At 39.0% G+C, this 18,026-nt stretch overlaps 1 protein-coding gene across 1 annotated transcript in view; it reads right to left on the bottom strand.

The window, feature by feature from the left end:
* NKAIN3 (sodium/potassium transporting ATPase interacting 3) overlaps window positions 1-18,026 on the bottom strand; it is a gene marked incomplete at its 5' end in the record, with an annotated part of 91,258 nt that overhangs the window by 18,808 nt on the left and 54,424 nt on the right. Inside the window, 1 exon segment of the mRNA XM_035889758.1 lies at window positions 2,772-2,832. Coding sequence (XP_035745651.1) covers window positions 2,772-2,832 — 61 coding nt within the window.

Below are 18,026 nucleotides of genomic sequence, written 5' to 3' on the forward strand. Positions count from 1 at the left end.
GTCTTTTAATGGTTAACAAATGTCAGCTGTTCTCCATTCTCAGTGATTTAAATTTGCATTAGTATCCTATGGCACAAAACTCTCAAAAGACAGTAAGGTGGGCTTGCAGTCAGAGGAAAGTGGATCGGGCCTTGGATGTCAGAAACAGACCTTGCCCCAACTCTTCTGAAGTAGACATGTTTTCTAAGGGAACAAGACCCTTAACTTGACAATAACCCTTTTGTGAGGCCCTGAATATAAACCACTCTTTAGCAGGCAACCGCATTTTCCATGAACATGTATTCTTTGGTGGGAGTTTTGTCTTTTTTTCACACATGCGTAAAACACAGATGTGTGAAGCACACTGTAAAGGACTAAACAAACCCAATGATAATATAACTCTGGTGAGACTTCACCTGGACCTCTGGTGAGATCTCACCTGGAGCACTGCGTCCACCTCTGGAGCCCTCAGCACTAGAAGGACATGGAACTGTTGGAGCATGTCCAGAGGAGGGCTACAAAAATGATGCGAGGACTGGAGCACCTCTCTTATGAGGACAGGCGGAGTTGTTCAGCCTGGAGAAGAGAAGGCTCCAGGGAGACCTTATTGTGGCCTTTCAGTACTTAAAGGGGGTTATAAGAAAGATGGGGACAATCTTTTTAGCTGTGACAGGACAAGGGGTAATGGTTTTAAACTAAAGGAGGGTAGATTTAGAACGGATATAAGGAAGACATTTTTTACAATGAGGGTGGTGAAACACTGGAACAGGTTGCCCAGAGAGGTAGTGGAGGCCCCATCCCTGGAAACATTCAAGACCAGGTTGGATGGGACTCTGAGCAACCTGATCTAGTTAGCAGTGTCCCTGCTTACTGCAGAGGGGTTGGACGAGATGATCTCTAAAGGTCCCTTCCAACTCGAAGCATTCTATGTTTCTATAACATACTTACGTAAAAAGTGAAGAGTCTGTCTTCCCAGGTACAGATGTATCTATGTTTGCATCTGCGTGTGCATGTGCATACCCTATTACTCTTAAAGTCACTGTAGTTTGTGTCTTCCTTATAAGTCTGCTGGCCTTCCCAAAATTTAATGAAGCCTTCCTGTTTCAGGAATTTAGTTAATAATTGTCTCATAAACAAAGTTTCCAGATGTCCGTATGAAGCCCTAGCTACCATCATGACTCACCACAGCCACATGGAAAGGTCTTGTGTCTGGATTTCACTGATCAAAGACTCTGTTTATACATCCCAAATTGTACAGCCATCTTGCTGCCGCGCTGTCCTCTGCTGTTATCCTGTGGTCCTGGTTCCTGCCTAACGGGCAAGTCCTAGCTTTCCGAGGGAGCATTGTCTGGGCTTTTCCTCCTCCTCAAGACCTACATTTCACATTGCTTCTCCAAGTGTTCATATTTCTCCTCTACAGCACCAGTCTTTGTCCAGGTTTCTTGTGCCTTTTCACAGTACACTACATGCACAACATGCTTATGACTCATTCCCGCTCAGTTTTATCTGAGAATCTTTTTGGTATATTTTCTTCCTATGAGAAATCTAAATGAAAGTGTTAAAATAGATTTGACACTAATGTCTGTTGCATTATGATGGAGAACCGAACGTTGTAGAGTTTGTAGCAATGGAAAAGTATTTTGCTTATGGTCCTTCACACTGTTTTCAATCAAAAAGTCTGCTTTTCCATCACAACCATGAATTACTTGAATTATGTTTTCAATAAGATTTTACAGATATTATCAAATGCTTTCCTGCAAATTGAATTAATTTTTTCTGCTATATTCATTTCCCCCACTAGTGCTATTCTGTGAAGAAACAAAACAACTGTGTTAAGATTTATGAATAACAGTTTATGAATAAATATTTGGTTGTGTATTATCCTATAGCCACAAAATGGTATTGGCATTTGTTACTTTTTTTTTTTCCTAGATGTAGGTATTTTAGTCATATATAAGAGGAAGTTACTGACATGTTCACACGCTGTCGCTTTTTAAATAGACTTATTCTTGTATTTGCTTCTCTTTGCTCATCCAATATTATTCCACCCTCGCTGATGCTTTTACCAATCACTATGCTAATCATATGGGTATGGTGTCCTTGTTAGGCAGTTCTCACAATCTCTTTTCACATAGCATCCTACCAAAATGTTCAGCATATTCAGATTTTTCCATTGCCCATTTAATGACTTTTGATAAATACCTTTTTAAAGGTGTGCACATTTTCAAACTTTTTGAACAATATGGGTATGTATATAAGGGTTTAATTCATAAAGGCAGGTTAAGAACATGGGGTCAGCATTTTAGATGCATGGTCTTGTTACTTGTAAGTGTTGAACAGGTCTATCTAATTATTGATCAGAGTGGTAGTGCACACTGTAAATGGCTTGATCTGTCATCTCCATTAACTTTGCTGCTAATAAAGCTGTCATTTGGAAAAAACAGATTAAATGGCTTCAGGAGCTTTGATTCAAATTTATGTGTACATACATAAAGACTTACTTACACAAATATACATATGCCATGTGGATCGCATGATTTTCAGCAGTGTGACTGGCTCAGGCAAGTGGTTCACAAAACTCTATGAAGAAGTTTAGTAAGTACAGTCCTGACACCTAATTAAGGTGGTAGTACCTATAGAAGTATGCCTTTGAGCACAATTGATTGTGTACAAGAATGCCAGATTCTGCCACTTTTTCAAACTTAGTTCTTCGCCTTGGTAGTTAATGCAAGACTAAGTCTCACCCCAGGTACTGTGGCTCCAGGGATGGAGAGGTGTGTATCAGTACTTACAGCTGTCCTCCTCCTCCATGAAAATACTGATCACGTAACAGGCATACACAAATCCAATCAGCTGTGTGAAAGAAGAGGAAAAACAACCATTAGAACACATTGAACACTTATTAAGCTTTTAGTACAATCTATATAAATACAGGTATCACAGGTAAATTTAAAAAAGATTTTCTTCTATTTCCTGTATTGGTATGTAAATTTCAGAGCACATGGTCACAAACAGCTATTATTAATATATATTATTAAAGACTTTCCCTCTTTTGCTCATGTTGCATTATATTTTAAAATCTTTTCCCAGTCCCACTGAGATGACTATTGATGAATACTACGATTGAGTAATACTGGTGGAAAACACTCGGCCGTTGGTGTTCAGCTACTACTTACATTCCTTTGTTCAGTACCTCTGTTCTCCCATGACTTTGTCCACGTGAATGTGGGCCCCCTAAGCACCTAATTTACGTATTAAAAAGATAAAATATTTATTGACTGCTGCAGAATTAAGTCATAGTGAAGCTTGTATGGTATCCGCAAGAGACGTCTTTTTGTGTTGCATAAAGTGTCCCAGTGAAGAACTGTTTGGCAAAAGTTTAACTTGATATGTGAAGTATCATGACATAGCTGAACAGTAAAGCTGGGTTATGATTCATCAGCATCAGGAAACGCCTTATCAGGAGGGCCTACCAGCAGACCACATTAACTATGCAGGAAATAAGAAGACTAATTTCACCAAAGAACAACACCAGCAAAATCATACTATTATTTTAACAGCAGCTCCCACAAAAGCATCCTCCCCAACCCGGATCTTTGTCACTTGTGCCACCAAGAGGAAGGGATTAAGATCTTTAGGATCAGGGAATATAAACTCTGCTCATTTGCTTTCCATATAGGCAAAATGTTTTCTTATGACCACCACCAAAGAAGAAGAAAATCCCACTGGGCAAGGAAACCTATTAAACTGCACTGCCCAGACATGTCCGTGCTTGAGAAAATATTGTTTGCGCAGCTGTACACAATTCGTGCTATCTGAAAGCCTTGAAAAGACTGTTCATGAGAGCTTTCTAAAATAACCCAGAGATTAGTTTTAAGAAAACTCCTTTTCCTCCAGTCCATTCAAAAAATCTAATTAAAATACTTCTAACGGTGTCACAGATCAACCATCTGAGAAAGAGGTAATTTAATAGTATCTAGACAGGTATAAGCCCCTTCAGAGGCACAGAAATCATTCCAACCTGCTTGCTGGTCAGGCTGCACGAGGAGCTTTTACAAGCAGCTCCAAGAGCCTCTCTGCAGACAAAAGGCTTGTCCACACAAGGGAATTCAGGGAAGTTAAGATGAATTAACTAAAGCTGTGAAATCAATGCACATAAGATAAAGTACATTAAATCCCTGTGTGGCCTTTCCCATTCAGAAATAAAGTGACCTTAGTTCACTGTAGCTTAATCCTCCTCCAAGGGATTAATCTTTCCCATGGAGAATTAAGCTACAGTACGCTAAAGCTGAGTTACTTGTGAATGAGAGCTGTCAAGGCGCTGCAGCACAGTCCTGCTGAGCTTCCTCTCCAGGGCATTCACCTCGCTGGTGTTTCAGGAATGTGAGTTCAATCCAACTTTCCTCTCGCTCTGAGCAGACTGCAGTATCAGCAGCTTCGTTGGCTTTTTTGGGGTTCATTTTACTGGGGTGGTATTGCCACAGCCTCTACCAGGTGGACACCAATTTGTTGTACTGATGCTCTGAGCCAGCTAAATGCAAACCAGCTCTGGAAGAGGCACTTGCTGGAGATGGCTAGGACCAAGCTGTGCCTGAGCTACCAAGCCCACACTGCCCGGTGTCATGGTTGCCTGCAGCTGGATGGAACCCAGAGCCACGGTGGGGCTGGCTGGCTCAGTGCGAGCCCACGTTTACTTGCTGAAGACTGAGCGGGCGGCTGCCCAGTGTCATGGTTGCCTGCAGCTGGATGGAACCTAGAGCCACGGTGGGGCTGGCTGGCTCAGTGCAAGCCCACGTTTACTTGCTGAAGACTGAGCGGGCGAGTAAGAGGAGTCCAGCCTCCTGCTATTAATGAAAATGGGATCTTGTGGTTCTGCTGCCCTGCCAGGACCAGCACTGGTTTACAGATTCCTTGAGACATTAAGCACATTTTTCCCCTAAACATCACAGTTGAGAGCACCTTCCAGGCATGACAACTGAAGCAACATGATACAGAAGCTTCCATGGGATCAAAAACCCAATCGTACTTGAAGTATATTGCTTGTGCCACCTGAGCATTACATATAGATGACATAATTATTGCATTAGTACCACACAAATACCAGAAAACAGATGGCTTTTCATGAGGCAATGTCACCTGTTTATTTACAATATTTCCTGTTCACCATTCATGTTGTGCAATTTGACTGCGTAAGTCACTTGGGTTTGTTTGTTTTCCCTAAACATGACTGAAATATTTTGAAGAGTAAAACTGCTGAGAAAATTAGGAACATGATAAAAATGAATTGTAGTACAGCTTTTGGGTTGAATGTTTGTGAAGGAAGACCAAAGATTTAGAATTAGTTACCATTTTCCAATTGTGTATTCTTTCTTTTTTCTTCTTATTAGTATTCTGTATGAAATTAATTTTACTTTTATAAATGTAATTGCTTCTTTATATGTACATGTGTACTCCATATCCATCCACATTATATAAAACATCTATCCGTGAGGGCTTCCAGCAAATTTGTCACACGTTTAAGATGTTGGACAGGTGAATAAAGCATAGAAAGAGAATTCCAGTCTAATGTGTAATAAACCACCTGATACAAAAAGAAAGCAACAGGGAAAAATACTCTAAGAGGTTGTATTGGGTCTGGCTGAGATGGAGTTCATTTTCCCCATAGCAGCCCTCATAGAGGCTGCCTCTCCAACATTTCCCCCTCACTAGTAGGCTGGGAGTGGGCAAGATCCTGGGATGGGACACATCCAGGACAGCTGGCCCAGCCTGACCAAAGGGATATTCCATATCATATGATGTCCACTTGGCAAATAAAATCTAAGAGGAAGGAGGAGAGGGGGAACATTCGTTATTTACGATGTTTGTCTTCCAGAGCAATCGCTACACGTACTGAAGCCCTGCTTCCCGGGAAGTGGCTGGATATCACCTGATGATGGGAAGCAGAGAATAAACCTTTTGTTTTCCTTTTGCTTCTGTGCGCAGCCTTTGCTTTTGCTTTATTAAACTGCCTTTTATCTCGACTGATGTGGTTTTTTTTTTTCCCATCTTATTTTCTCTCTGCTCTGTCCTGCTGAGGAGGGGAGTGATAGAGCTGCTTGGTGGGCACCTGGCCTCCAGCCAAGATGAACCCACCACAGAGCTCTTCCCTCCAAAAAAGTATGGGGCTTGGCAAGCCTGATTTTTTTAACCGTCCTAACAGATTACATCTTGCTCTTTCAGTGGATCTTCTCCTTAAAGTAAATCTTTTCCCACTCTCTTCAGTGTTTGAAACACACTTTTTCTAATCTATGATGTCCTTCCTGCAAAATCAGCAGGATACTGTTTCTCAGTATTTCTTTATATTTCTCAGCATTAGTAGATAAATACTCCTTAGTCGGATAGAAATCACTGCTACCTGTTGTGTTTAGGGCATCTGCTTGTTTAAAATATACCACTTCCCCCATCTGTTTGTTTATTAATACCAGGAGAAATAATAATAAAAAAAAATTAAACCTCTCTCAATTTCATGGTCTTTTTTTGGGAAAAAGAAAGATCAGGTCTCTAATCACGCTGGGAGATTTCATAACCCACTATATTCCAAGAATATATTTCTGTAGTTAAATGGTAAAATGCACATTTCTGAAAGAATAAAGCAGCAAAGAGGAAAAAGAACCCTTTAGCATCAATTGTTGGGTATTGCTGTTCAGAGGCGGACAGCAATGTTTGGCTTGTAACTAACATACTACCAATTATAGTTGGGTAACTGATATCTACAGTACAATTAACATGAAGTGATAAAGTGGGAATATACCCTTCTACAGATGAGACCTGTTTCCAGATCCTTAAACAGAGTTACTGTCACCACAGTGTGAATATTTTTATAAATGAATTAATTAAAAACTCTTCTTTTGCTTTATTGATGGACACACTAATAAAATATTTATTCCAACAAATTACTTTTGCTATCTTGATTAACCCAGCTGCTGTTTAATTAATAATGTTATGCTCATATGAACCTATCTAGCCATCATGTTAATTGCCAATTTGCAGTGAGCTGACTGATGCGCACTGCCTGGTTTCTTGATATTGGCTATTGGCCTGGCACCAAGTGATAGACTTAAATGTGTGTTCCCCGATAACTAAAGAACATGTCATGCAAATGAGCTGGAAGATACTTAATTTGCTCATCTTGGATTTCAGTAATCATTCAAAGGGACTAATGAAGTGGTTGGAACAGGATGTCCAAAGCATTAAAGGCCACTAGCACCTGAAAGTATAAATGGGAACCTCTGGCTTGATCCAGAGAACAATTTAGATGGCAAGGTGGGCTTGTCTTGACAATGCTGAGTTTCAAGGCATGGAAATCTTCTGGAAACCCTACACTGTTGTCATGTTTTAACTCCAGCTGGCAACTTACTCCCCATCCCCCCACCCCAGCAGGATGGGGGGGAAGAGAATTGGAAACGTAAAAGTGAGAAAACTCATGGGTTGAGATAAGAACAGTTTAATAACTGAAATAAAATAAAATTAATTAATAATAATAAAAAATTGTAATGAAAAGGAAAATAAAAAAGAGAAAGAAATAAAACCCAAGAAAGACAAGCGATGCGAATGAAAACCGATGCCCAGCCAGTCCTGGAGCAGTGGCGCCCTGGACAACCTTCCCCCTAATTTATTGCTGAGCATGACATCATATGGTGTGGAATATCCCTTTGGTCATCTGGGGTCAGCTGTCCTGGCTCTGTCTCCTCCCAACTTTTTGTGCACTTTTTTTGGGTTTGAAGAGCAGAAAAGGCCTCTGTGTAAGCGCTTCTCGGTAGTAACGGAAACATCCCTGTGTTATCAACACTGTTTCCAGCTCAAATCCAAGGCATAGCCCCATATCAGCTACCATGAAGAAAATTAACTCTATCCCAGCCAAAACCAACACAACTGTACAGGGAACCGCCTGCCTTGCCTGCAGAACTCAGTCTAGTAAACTGTCTCAGAAGACACTTGCCCATGCTATTTTGCAGAAAATCAAGTGGGAAACTGTGTGAAAAGGCTGTTGTCTCCTCCTTTCATCCAGCTACACTGGTTAGAGTACACATCCTGCTCTGGAGACAATAAGCAATACATAAAATACTCAGCTATTTCCTGGAACCACAGAACGGTTTGGATTGGAAGAGACGTTTAAATATCATCTAGCACAGCTCCCCTGCCATGGACAGGGACATCTTTCAATAGATCAGGTTGCTCAGAGCCCCGTCCAACCTGACCTTGAAGACCTCTGATGATGGGGCATCCACAACTTCTGTGGACAACTCGTTCCAGTGTCTCACCACACTCATCACAAAAAATTTCCTTATGTCCAATCTAAATCTACTCTCTTTCAGTTTAAAACTGTTGCCCCTTGTCCTGTCACTACAGACCATGGTAAAAAGCCTCTCTCCAACCTTCTTATAAGCACCCTTTATATATTTATAGGCCACAATAGGGTCTCCATGGAGCTAAATAACCCCAACTCTCTCAGCCTTTCCTCACAGGAGAAGTGTTCCAATCCCCTGATCATTTTCATGGCCCTCCTCTAGACACGTTCAAACAGATCCATATCTTTCTTGTGCTGGTGACCCCAAAGCTGGACGCAGAGAGAAGTGGAGGGAAAGAATCACTTCCCTTGACCTGCTGGCCATGCTTCTTGTGATGCAGCCCAGGATATGGTTGGCTTTCTGGGCTGCAAGTGCACATTGCTGGGTCGTGTCAGTTTTTCATTCACTGATATCCCCATGTCCTTCTCTGCAGGGCTGCTGATAAATGTTGTTCATATTCTCCAAATCATAGCAATGAGCAGGCTCAGGGTGTGGGAAACAATTGTCACCTAGGCTAAGTTGGCAGAGATTTCAGTGTGGAGTGCACAAAGGGATTTCTTATTAGTGGAACATGGGAACATTTATATGACGCTATTATCAAGGCTTTTGATGCATAATTTATTTTCTGCTGATAGCCTTCGGTAGAAATGAAGTAGTAGGCTCTGTTTTTTTCTCCTGTGCAGGCAATATAGTCTCTAGAGTACCTAAATGCTTTAGTCTAACTAAAATATCTAGGCTTAAGCTATGGACATCTGCATGAAATACAAATGCCTAGTTTTAATTGAAATTAGATTGTATAATTGTCCATCATTAAACTGTAAGAAACTATGAAAACATGTAAGAAATTAAAAACCCCCTAGTAATCTGAGCAAATATATGCTGTGCTATATAATTGCTTTCATAAATTAATATTGCTAGAATTTATCCTATTAAAAAGAAGAACCAAACTGAGTGTAAAATGTATATTTACTTGCAAATTAATGTATTTTAATAGTTACCAGTTAATGTGGATTAACCTTTCCTTAGGAAAACAAGGACAAATACAAAATAAAATTAGAAGTGATTATTTAAATCAAGACTATTTTCTGCAGACTGAAATATTTTTGATTAAAATTGATGATTTAGTTAATTTTTCTTTAAATCTTTCTGCCTGGCTTTGTCATCATCAGCTGTGGCCTTTAAACCCACTCTCACGGTACATTATTACTTTCCTATCTGTCTGCTTCACATACTGCAGTTCCACTGGTTCAAAGGAGATATGTGAGTCTATATCAGGTATTTAAGACCACATGAAGCAGTGCTGTAGGCTATCAGGTTAATCTTCAAGATTAGGTGTACAACGGGACACTTAACACTGCTAAGCTACCACCTAGAGTTTTGTGGAGATCTCATTACAACAACATAGGACCATCCAAATAAACTAAATAAATGTTCACTAGTCCTGACTCCCAAAGGGTATTTGTGACATTATAGGTAAACTAGATTTGGAAGATTCTTCCAGTCAAAAAGATAAGCGAACTGTGCTTCACAACCCTCCTTGTACATACCCAGTCTACCCAGATTGTCATCTCTCTGAATATGACTTTTTCTTGACTTTTTTTTTGCTGATGGCAGCTGAAGATCAATATTTCCCATCTCTCTCCATGGTACTTGAGAAGTGTAACCTGGCAAACACAACTCCTGTTTTCTGCAAGATATTTCACTATTGCTCAACTTCCCATAATGATTACAGGAGTATGAAAGGAGAAGAAACTTTTAAAATTGAATGTTTATGTATAAAAAGGGTGTAGGATACAAAGCTTGACAAGATGTCTTTAAATTTAACTTATAAAATGGAAACCATGTCGCAACAGTGAATTTACTGTAGTAAGAAGGTAAAAATGCATTAAATTACAGAAGATACTGGCAATTACTATCTCTTGACTAGTATTTTCAGGAGAGCTAACAAATTCTGAGGAAAGAGAAGAAATGAGTAGTTAATCTTCTTAGCAACCTACTCACCACCACCATTTTTAACACTGCAAAAGGGACTGCAAAGCCCTTTTCTTCCTGTAAAGGCTAGTAAAGCCATTGAAGTCAGTCGGAGTGGGAGATACATAAAAGAAATAGGGTATTATCCCAGGATCTGTGTGTATAGATGAGTCAGCAAAATAGAAAAATGACTAAGATTCTCATGCACAAAGAAATTACAGCTCCATGCATTTCAAGACAATGACAACACATAGCCAAAAATGCAATCTGGAGAAAAGGAAACAGGTTCAAGAGTAACAGCAGCATATAGATGTAATATAGCAATAGCCATCACTTTAACTGCATGATTATATACTGTTGCATATAGTTACCCAATGTGTTATCCAATAGTTATCCAATATGACTGTATATAATTATGCACTATAACAGTGTGATTATATAAATTATATTAGAAATACAATGCAAAACTATATAACTATACACAATTTCAAAGCTGAACGCAATTTTTGAATTACAGAAGAGGCAGTCTCAAAGGTATGTTCTCATTCTCTAGACTAAATGACGAAATGCACAACCTTTTACAGTGGTAGCAGTAGAGGTCCCAACCTTAAAGTATTCAGAAATCTAAAAATGTAAAAGAAGACAAATAACTGGAAAAATATCTAAAAAAGATAGCAGGATATAGTAGCAGCACCTTCTGAAGTACATTATGTTGTCTAAGCATAACTTTTGCTTTATATTGATCAGGGAGAAACAAGTGAGCAGAAATATTAAATAAATGTCTTTTCTTAAAATACTTCGAGGTTGCTGTTGGCTAATACTGCAGGAGATAATTCCTCTTGAATGCCTTCTACCTAGCACTGGGAGGGGAGAGCAGCATGCTGGAAAAGACTACATCTGTTAGCTACTGTGCTTTTTGAAGTCCTACCCTGTATCCGCTGTTCTCAAATCCTGGTCTCCATGGTTTCCCTTTGTCTTTAAATTAAAAATTGTATTTGACAATCTAATTTTCCCAGGCCAAGATCAGAACCATCGTTACCTGCACTTGGTCTGGGAATTTATTTCTCCAGCATAGACATATACCTACCCCTATTGACCAGTTGCCCCAAAGGACTTTACCAGTTAAGAGGGAGGACTGCTGTGTTATGTTGCCAAGGTGTGTCCCAGCTTGGTCAGGGTTGAGAAAAACAACCAAGAACATTGCGTGTTCTCTCTCCTCCTCTCCCTCTTTAGCTTAGTTATGGCTTATTCTCCCTCCTTTGTTTTTGTTGCAGGACCTTAAGAAAAACTATAATATGTTCTTAGAACAGAAGTTTGGAGGATTTGGAACAAACTGTTTAATCTAGACTCCTGCATAATACTGTAGGTCACAGTATTTCATCTAGATGCTCTGGTAGCCCAGTGATAACACTGTCAGAGCATCACTCACAGACTAGGTTGGGGTACCCATGCTCCAGATGAGTTATGCCCACTGAAGGGATCTGGGAACCTTTGTCCTTCACTCACACAAGAGAAAGAAAGAAATCCCAAGCATTAATCCTATTTATTTGTTTGTCCATCATGTGATAGGTATCTAAGTTTTTTATTGTGAATGAAATTAAAATCTCAATATACCAAAACATTGAACACAGTATTTAAACATGACTGGGTAGTATACAGTGTTTTATCTTGCTATATATTAATTGCTTGTTAATGACTTAACTGAATACAATGGAAATCAATAGTGTAAAATAGACCCAACCTCAAACCTTGAAAGTTGAAGAACAGAATGATGGAAATGGAAGGATGAGGGTGGTAAGAAGGAAGAGGGACAGAACGGAGATCTACATCTGAAGAGACTCTAATAAAATAACCAAAAAAGAGGTGGATAAAAAAGCAAGACTTTCTCTAGATCTAGTTTTCCTCCAGTGTGTAAAGAAAATAAAAATTCTCCTAAGAATGGGGTCAAAGTTCTCATATTTAGGTTAACGACTAATTAGCTTGTCAGTTGAATAACAGGGGGTGAGCAAATGCTTTTCATCTAATTTTACAATAAGCAGACAGAAAGATGACCTGCCTTATTTTCTGTAAACCTGAGTTTGCGTTATTTGGTTTTGTATTTTCTAAATAACTAATTTACTTGCTTTTACTTTAACTTGTCAATGTTAGGGATAATTTCAGAGCTACTTTCAGGTGACACGGCACTTCACATCTTTTCATAAAGCAAAGAAATTCAGGTTTGATGGTGGCTTGTAACCTGAAGTGTTTCTTCAAGGTATCCATCAGGTAATGATTTCACCTCCACTAAGTTGCATGTACCGCTTTGGAAGCTGGTAATGAAATCAGAAGAATGAAAGAAATGTCTGCCAGTGTCTAGAGCCGATGCAAATCTCTTTGGCATCTGACAAGGTACTTGGGAAGGTTTCTGGATCCCAGGGAAACCGAGTATGCATGTAGGGGGTACCAAAGTAAACTCCTTTCAGAACAGCAGCATATTGCAAATCTTGCCCATTTTTTATGCTCATACTCTTTTAAAAATTCCTTCCACTGCTAATACTGCAATTATGGAAGATGTCCTTTGCTGATAGAATGCCCAAAGGTATTTTTCCCTCCTTATTAGATCAGAAGACACATAATGAGGGTATTATTTCCACTTACTTGTGGCAATAGACACAGAGAATGCATTTTAATTCCAAGAATGCATTGCAATTGGTAAGAATTACTTATTTTCTGCCGAATAATTTCTTTCTCTTCATGTACCATGTAAATAACACATGCACGAAACTATTATATCACCATGAGTCTGTACTCATTTAAAGACAGACAAACTGTGGCACGGAAGTAAAAATAACTAGTTTAAGATTTCAGTGGGGTGACAGTGAGTGCTAGAATAGAATTACTACAGCCTGATCCCCACTATTCTCTAACCTCCTTTATAGATACTTCTTAAATACCTAGGTAATAATAGCTAAGACTGAACGCATTATTATTCTAGCTCCTGTTAATCCATAAACACGGCTTGAAAATTGTATGGAAAAAAATGCAAAGCTTTCACTAACAACAATTATGCCGGAGCACACCTCAGGGAAAAACAGAACAACAAAAAGCAGCCTGCAGGTAAAACCTAAGCCATCGTATCAACTCATGTTAGGAAATGCTATATGATCTAATGAACTGCAAAGTAAGATTTAATCTCTACCCATACCAGGCTGTTCATATTAGCCCCCCTACTGGAATCCTCAGAGAGGATTTTCAGGAGTGGTAGACACAGAAATACACCTCAGAAATAAGCTCCAAAGCCTGAAAGACAAGCACCAGCTTAGACCTGGCACTAATTAAATCACAGGGAAAAAAAAAAAAAAAAGGCTTGAATAATAACCAAGAGCTGGTTAAAATTCACAAGAGTGTAGAAATTCACGTAAGGCAGCATGGATGAACGCAGATTGGCTGAAAACTTTTCTTAAAATCTAGTCTGCAGGGGGAGCTGGAAAAGCAGCAAATATTTCCCTCTGTGGATCTCAATTCCAAATTATTTTTGGATATTGCATAGTTCAATTTTCTTTTTCTATTAATATTTGGTTCAATACAGGCAAGGAAAATCACAGACAAATAATAGTTTTGATATTCTTTCTTGGATGTGTAAATATATACTGGAAATTCTTAAAATCCCATCTTCCCTAGAGGACCACAGCTGATAAACCTGTCTATTCTTGGCAAAGAAAGTTTACCTACATATTTAAGAAGATATGAAAAGACAAAACAGGCAAACATATGATGGATTTTGATTTTTGAAAATGAAAAATGAAAAAAATAACTTCTATATCCACCAGAGACTTTTATATTGTTTTGCTTTTTTTGTGTGTTCATCAAAATACTACAGTGTCGAACAATAACATATCACAGACAGGACAGGTGAAGATAAGAAACTCCTTCCTGATCTTCACTTCACTTTGTTTTTCCTAATCAATTTCCATCTGACAGGATATTTAGCAGATGATCTATCACCTGTGTGCTTTCCACTTCTGTATAAACCTGCTTTATTCAAACCACAGGACAAATGACTCGATTTTGAGCCACAGTTGAGCCGGTTTTGCTCTTTGGAAGAAACAATACTATAATCAGAAAAGTGGTTGGATTAATGTGTTTGGCAGGTAGCATAGCAGCCTCTTCACTCAGCTGTAATATTTAAAATTGTGCAACACAAAGAACTCTACAATAGCAATGCAGGTCATTTTGAAAAGCCTTTGTATGATGGTTTGTTTTCCTTTATGTTTATCCTTCCCACTGTAGTTCTTCTTACTATGGATAATATTGTTTAATTCTTTCAAGCTGCCTCCTGAATGTGCAGATGGAGGTACATAAATACGCCCCTTATAATGCTTTGTGGAGTGGCCTGCTGTGATATGTGAGCACTAAGACTACCATAAAAGCAGCAATGTTATCAGTTTGCTCAGGTATTCCCAGTTAAACTGTGTGCTAAAAGGCTTTTGTGCTGGATTCCCACCGGGCAGAAAAGCTATCAAGAATTGCAATGAAGCTTCGCTTTCTATCAGTGCCTAATGAATTTCAGGAGCGGCTTCTCCAGTCATATCTGAACCAGTCTGATCTCTCATACCACTTCTCCCAGGCACAGTTTATTTTCTTGCAGTATATGGTCTCTCTATGTATGCTGTGTCTTTGTGTCCTATTCTTTCCTGTTTCCTACCAACAGCTTTCACTTGGCAGTGCATCCCACTGCTCCCTTTATCTCCATCTGGGTCTGATTCTGCAGCCCAAAAGCCAGGGTGCACCCAAAATCAGTATTTCTTTCCCAAGGAGACGAAGCTCAGCCTGTAATAAGGCAGTGGGCAAATACACAAGAAACACCGAAGCTATTCTAGGAAGGATTTTGTCTCCCACTGTCAATACAAAACCAGCACAAGTATCCCTACACTGCTGGTGAGCATGACCCCATGTGTCAGGCATATGGGTGGCAGCAAATGTACTGCCCCAGAGCCAGCTATCAGGCTGTTTCAGCAAATGGGAGGCAGATTTGACCCTAACTCCTACCTTGAAGCTACGGCTACAAAGACATGCAAATGCAGCAAGAGAGTCTGCACCTGGTAAAAGCAGTTGCAAAAGGAACCAAAACAGGATTTGCTGCCCTGAGAATATGTCTTGTCCAGAGACAGGTATGAACTGGAAGCATGTCTTTGGAGTCCTTGACTCTGGCTCACCTAGACTGAGCTTTTGCCTACAACATGTAGAGTTTCTTTCCAGAAAACAAGCTCAGAGGTCCCTTCCAACCCTTGTCGTTCTGTGCCCCTTGTCCTGTTGCTGGGCATCACTGAGAAGAGTCTGGCTCTGTCCTCATGACATCCACCCTTAAGATATTTGTAAGTGTTAATGAGATCCCCTCTCAATCTTCTCTTCTTCAGGCTAAACAAGCCCAGCTGCCTCAGCCTTTCCTCATAGAGGAAATGAAGTAGAAGTCATGTGTAGTACCCTATACAAAGTCATGCTCAGCACTGTGCATTTTGAGTATTCATGAACGATTGGGAAATAAGGTGAGGAACTCAATCAAGACTGGTGACAACGCAAAATGAAAGTCAACTGCAAAATATTCTAGATGGATCTCATGACATTGAGTGACTGGGTGATAAAGTTAGAGCTGAAATTCAATGTCAATAAATGCAAAGTAATGTACATAAAGAAAACCAACTGTAATTACACATATACAGTAATAGGCTCTAAATTTGTTATTATCTCTTGGGAAACTTGTGAATAGTTCATTATAAACATCAGCTCAGTGCTCAGTGGCAGTCAGAAAGGAGAATCAAATAGCAGAAGAGTAATAGAAAAGAAAGTAGAATACGTCCTTATGCCACCATACACATTCCCTGTGTCCTGCACCCCCAGTGCTATGCAGAGTTCTTTCTCGTCATCTCAGAAAGGAATTAGTTGAGTAAGAACAAGTACAGAGAAAGGTGTCAAAGATAATCAAAGATATAGGTGGCTTTAGATTAAGGAGAGATTAAACGAATTCACCCTTGGAAAGGAGACAATTGATGACAGAATTATTAAAAAAAAAAAAGAATGGCTTGGAAAAGATGAATACAAAATAATTAATCCCACTTTTCATTATATAAGAACAATGGAAAATCAAACCAAATTATCAGATCACAGACTAGAGGGTTGCCTTTCAACACAAACTGAAGGAAGGACATTTTCCACACAAATACGAATTAAACCATGGAACTCAATGCCCAGAGCATGCTGGAGAGGTGGGACCTATACATGGCTCAAAAACTGATTAGGCACATTCAGTGAAAAATGTTCACTGAAGGCTATGAAAAACATTTAATCTACAACAGATTTGTCCCAGGAAGTCCCAGGCAACATTGCCAGGAGAAGTTAAGCACTCAAATTTGCTGCATTAAACATGTCAATTTATTATTATTTATATTTGCTAAGTTCAGCTGTAAATCACAGAGCTGGAAAATTGGACGTATGCAACTCTAACTTACACAATGGGAAAGAGGTTAAAATGTTAGCTCTTGGCTTAACGTATGCTAATTTCAACCCACTTTTTGTTGAATTGAAATGCGTTAACTGAAGTTTGGTTGCATTCAGGTTTTGGAATTCATCTGAAATGATTGAGTTCGGTATGCTACCTATTCCAGATGAAAGGGAAGACATAGTGTTAGATACTTTCATATAAAATGTTGAGAATAGATATGAGCTATCATGCTCAGCTATCATGCTAGATTTCTAGGATTACTCTCAGCAATTCATAATCCAAGATTTCCTTGTTACTTTATTCATTGAAAGAAAAATGGGCTATGATTGGACATGGGCCAGGAAAGCTTTTGTTGTTTAACCATGAGTAAAATGGGTATAAAAATTGTCAAAATACTTTATGGATAGGGTTCTGAAAGTCTTTAAAAAGTCAAAAAGTCACACTAGTCAGACAATCTTTCTTGGTAAAATATAATTAATACTTAAGAACTGAAACAACTGCATAGAAAAAAAAGACCTCTTAAATAAAAGGAAGGATATGTTATGGTCATCGTTACATTTCTAAAATACTATTTAGCTGACTGTGGGACTCATAGTCACAACCTTATCCCAAAAACTGACACCAGGTTTCCAAGTACCAACCATGCCTATGAGCCCTTTGTATTTTTCAGATTTTTGGAAAATTAGTTCATCCACGGTCAATTTAGTAGATATGTTGAAATGAAAAGCTGTGCACAGAAGCAACTTTCCTCTGTGACCAACACCTAAAAGTCTGTTCTGTGTAAGAGACTGAGCTGTATTCATCACCCAGGAAAAAGGTGACCTGAGGATTTAGTTAAGGAAGTTTGGTAAGTTTGCTAAAACTTGAAAGATCTCATATTCATCCAGTAAACTCCTACTGCCTGTTTAGAGATATTCATAACTGTGTGACTCAAGCTTCACTAGAATCCATTCTTCCTTCATTTTCCTCTGTATTTTCTTAGGGATATCGCTCATTCTTTACATGTGTACATGGGAAAATGTGTGTGCTTACAGAATGACACTTTTACAGAATGACACTTCCAAAAGTCTCCAGCATTAAACAACGAAGATTTTTAATCTCTAAACTACATGTACATTAAATACTTAAAAATAATTATTAACAAAAAACTTGTATTATGCTGAACTTGACCATTATTTATTTTAAGTTAGGGGAAAGCTTCTATGTTACTAGATGAAAATAAAAACAACCATAAACTAATAATATTTGTTAAGAACGAGGTTTAAGAGAGA

This window comes from Egretta garzetta, unplaced genomic scaffold (genome assembly GCF_000687185.1).
Source record: "Egretta garzetta isolate BGI_Z169 unplaced genomic scaffold, ASM68718v1 scaffold132, whole genome shotgun sequence".
NCBI lineage: Eukaryota > Metazoa > Chordata > Aves > Pelecaniformes > Ardeidae > Egretta > Egretta garzetta.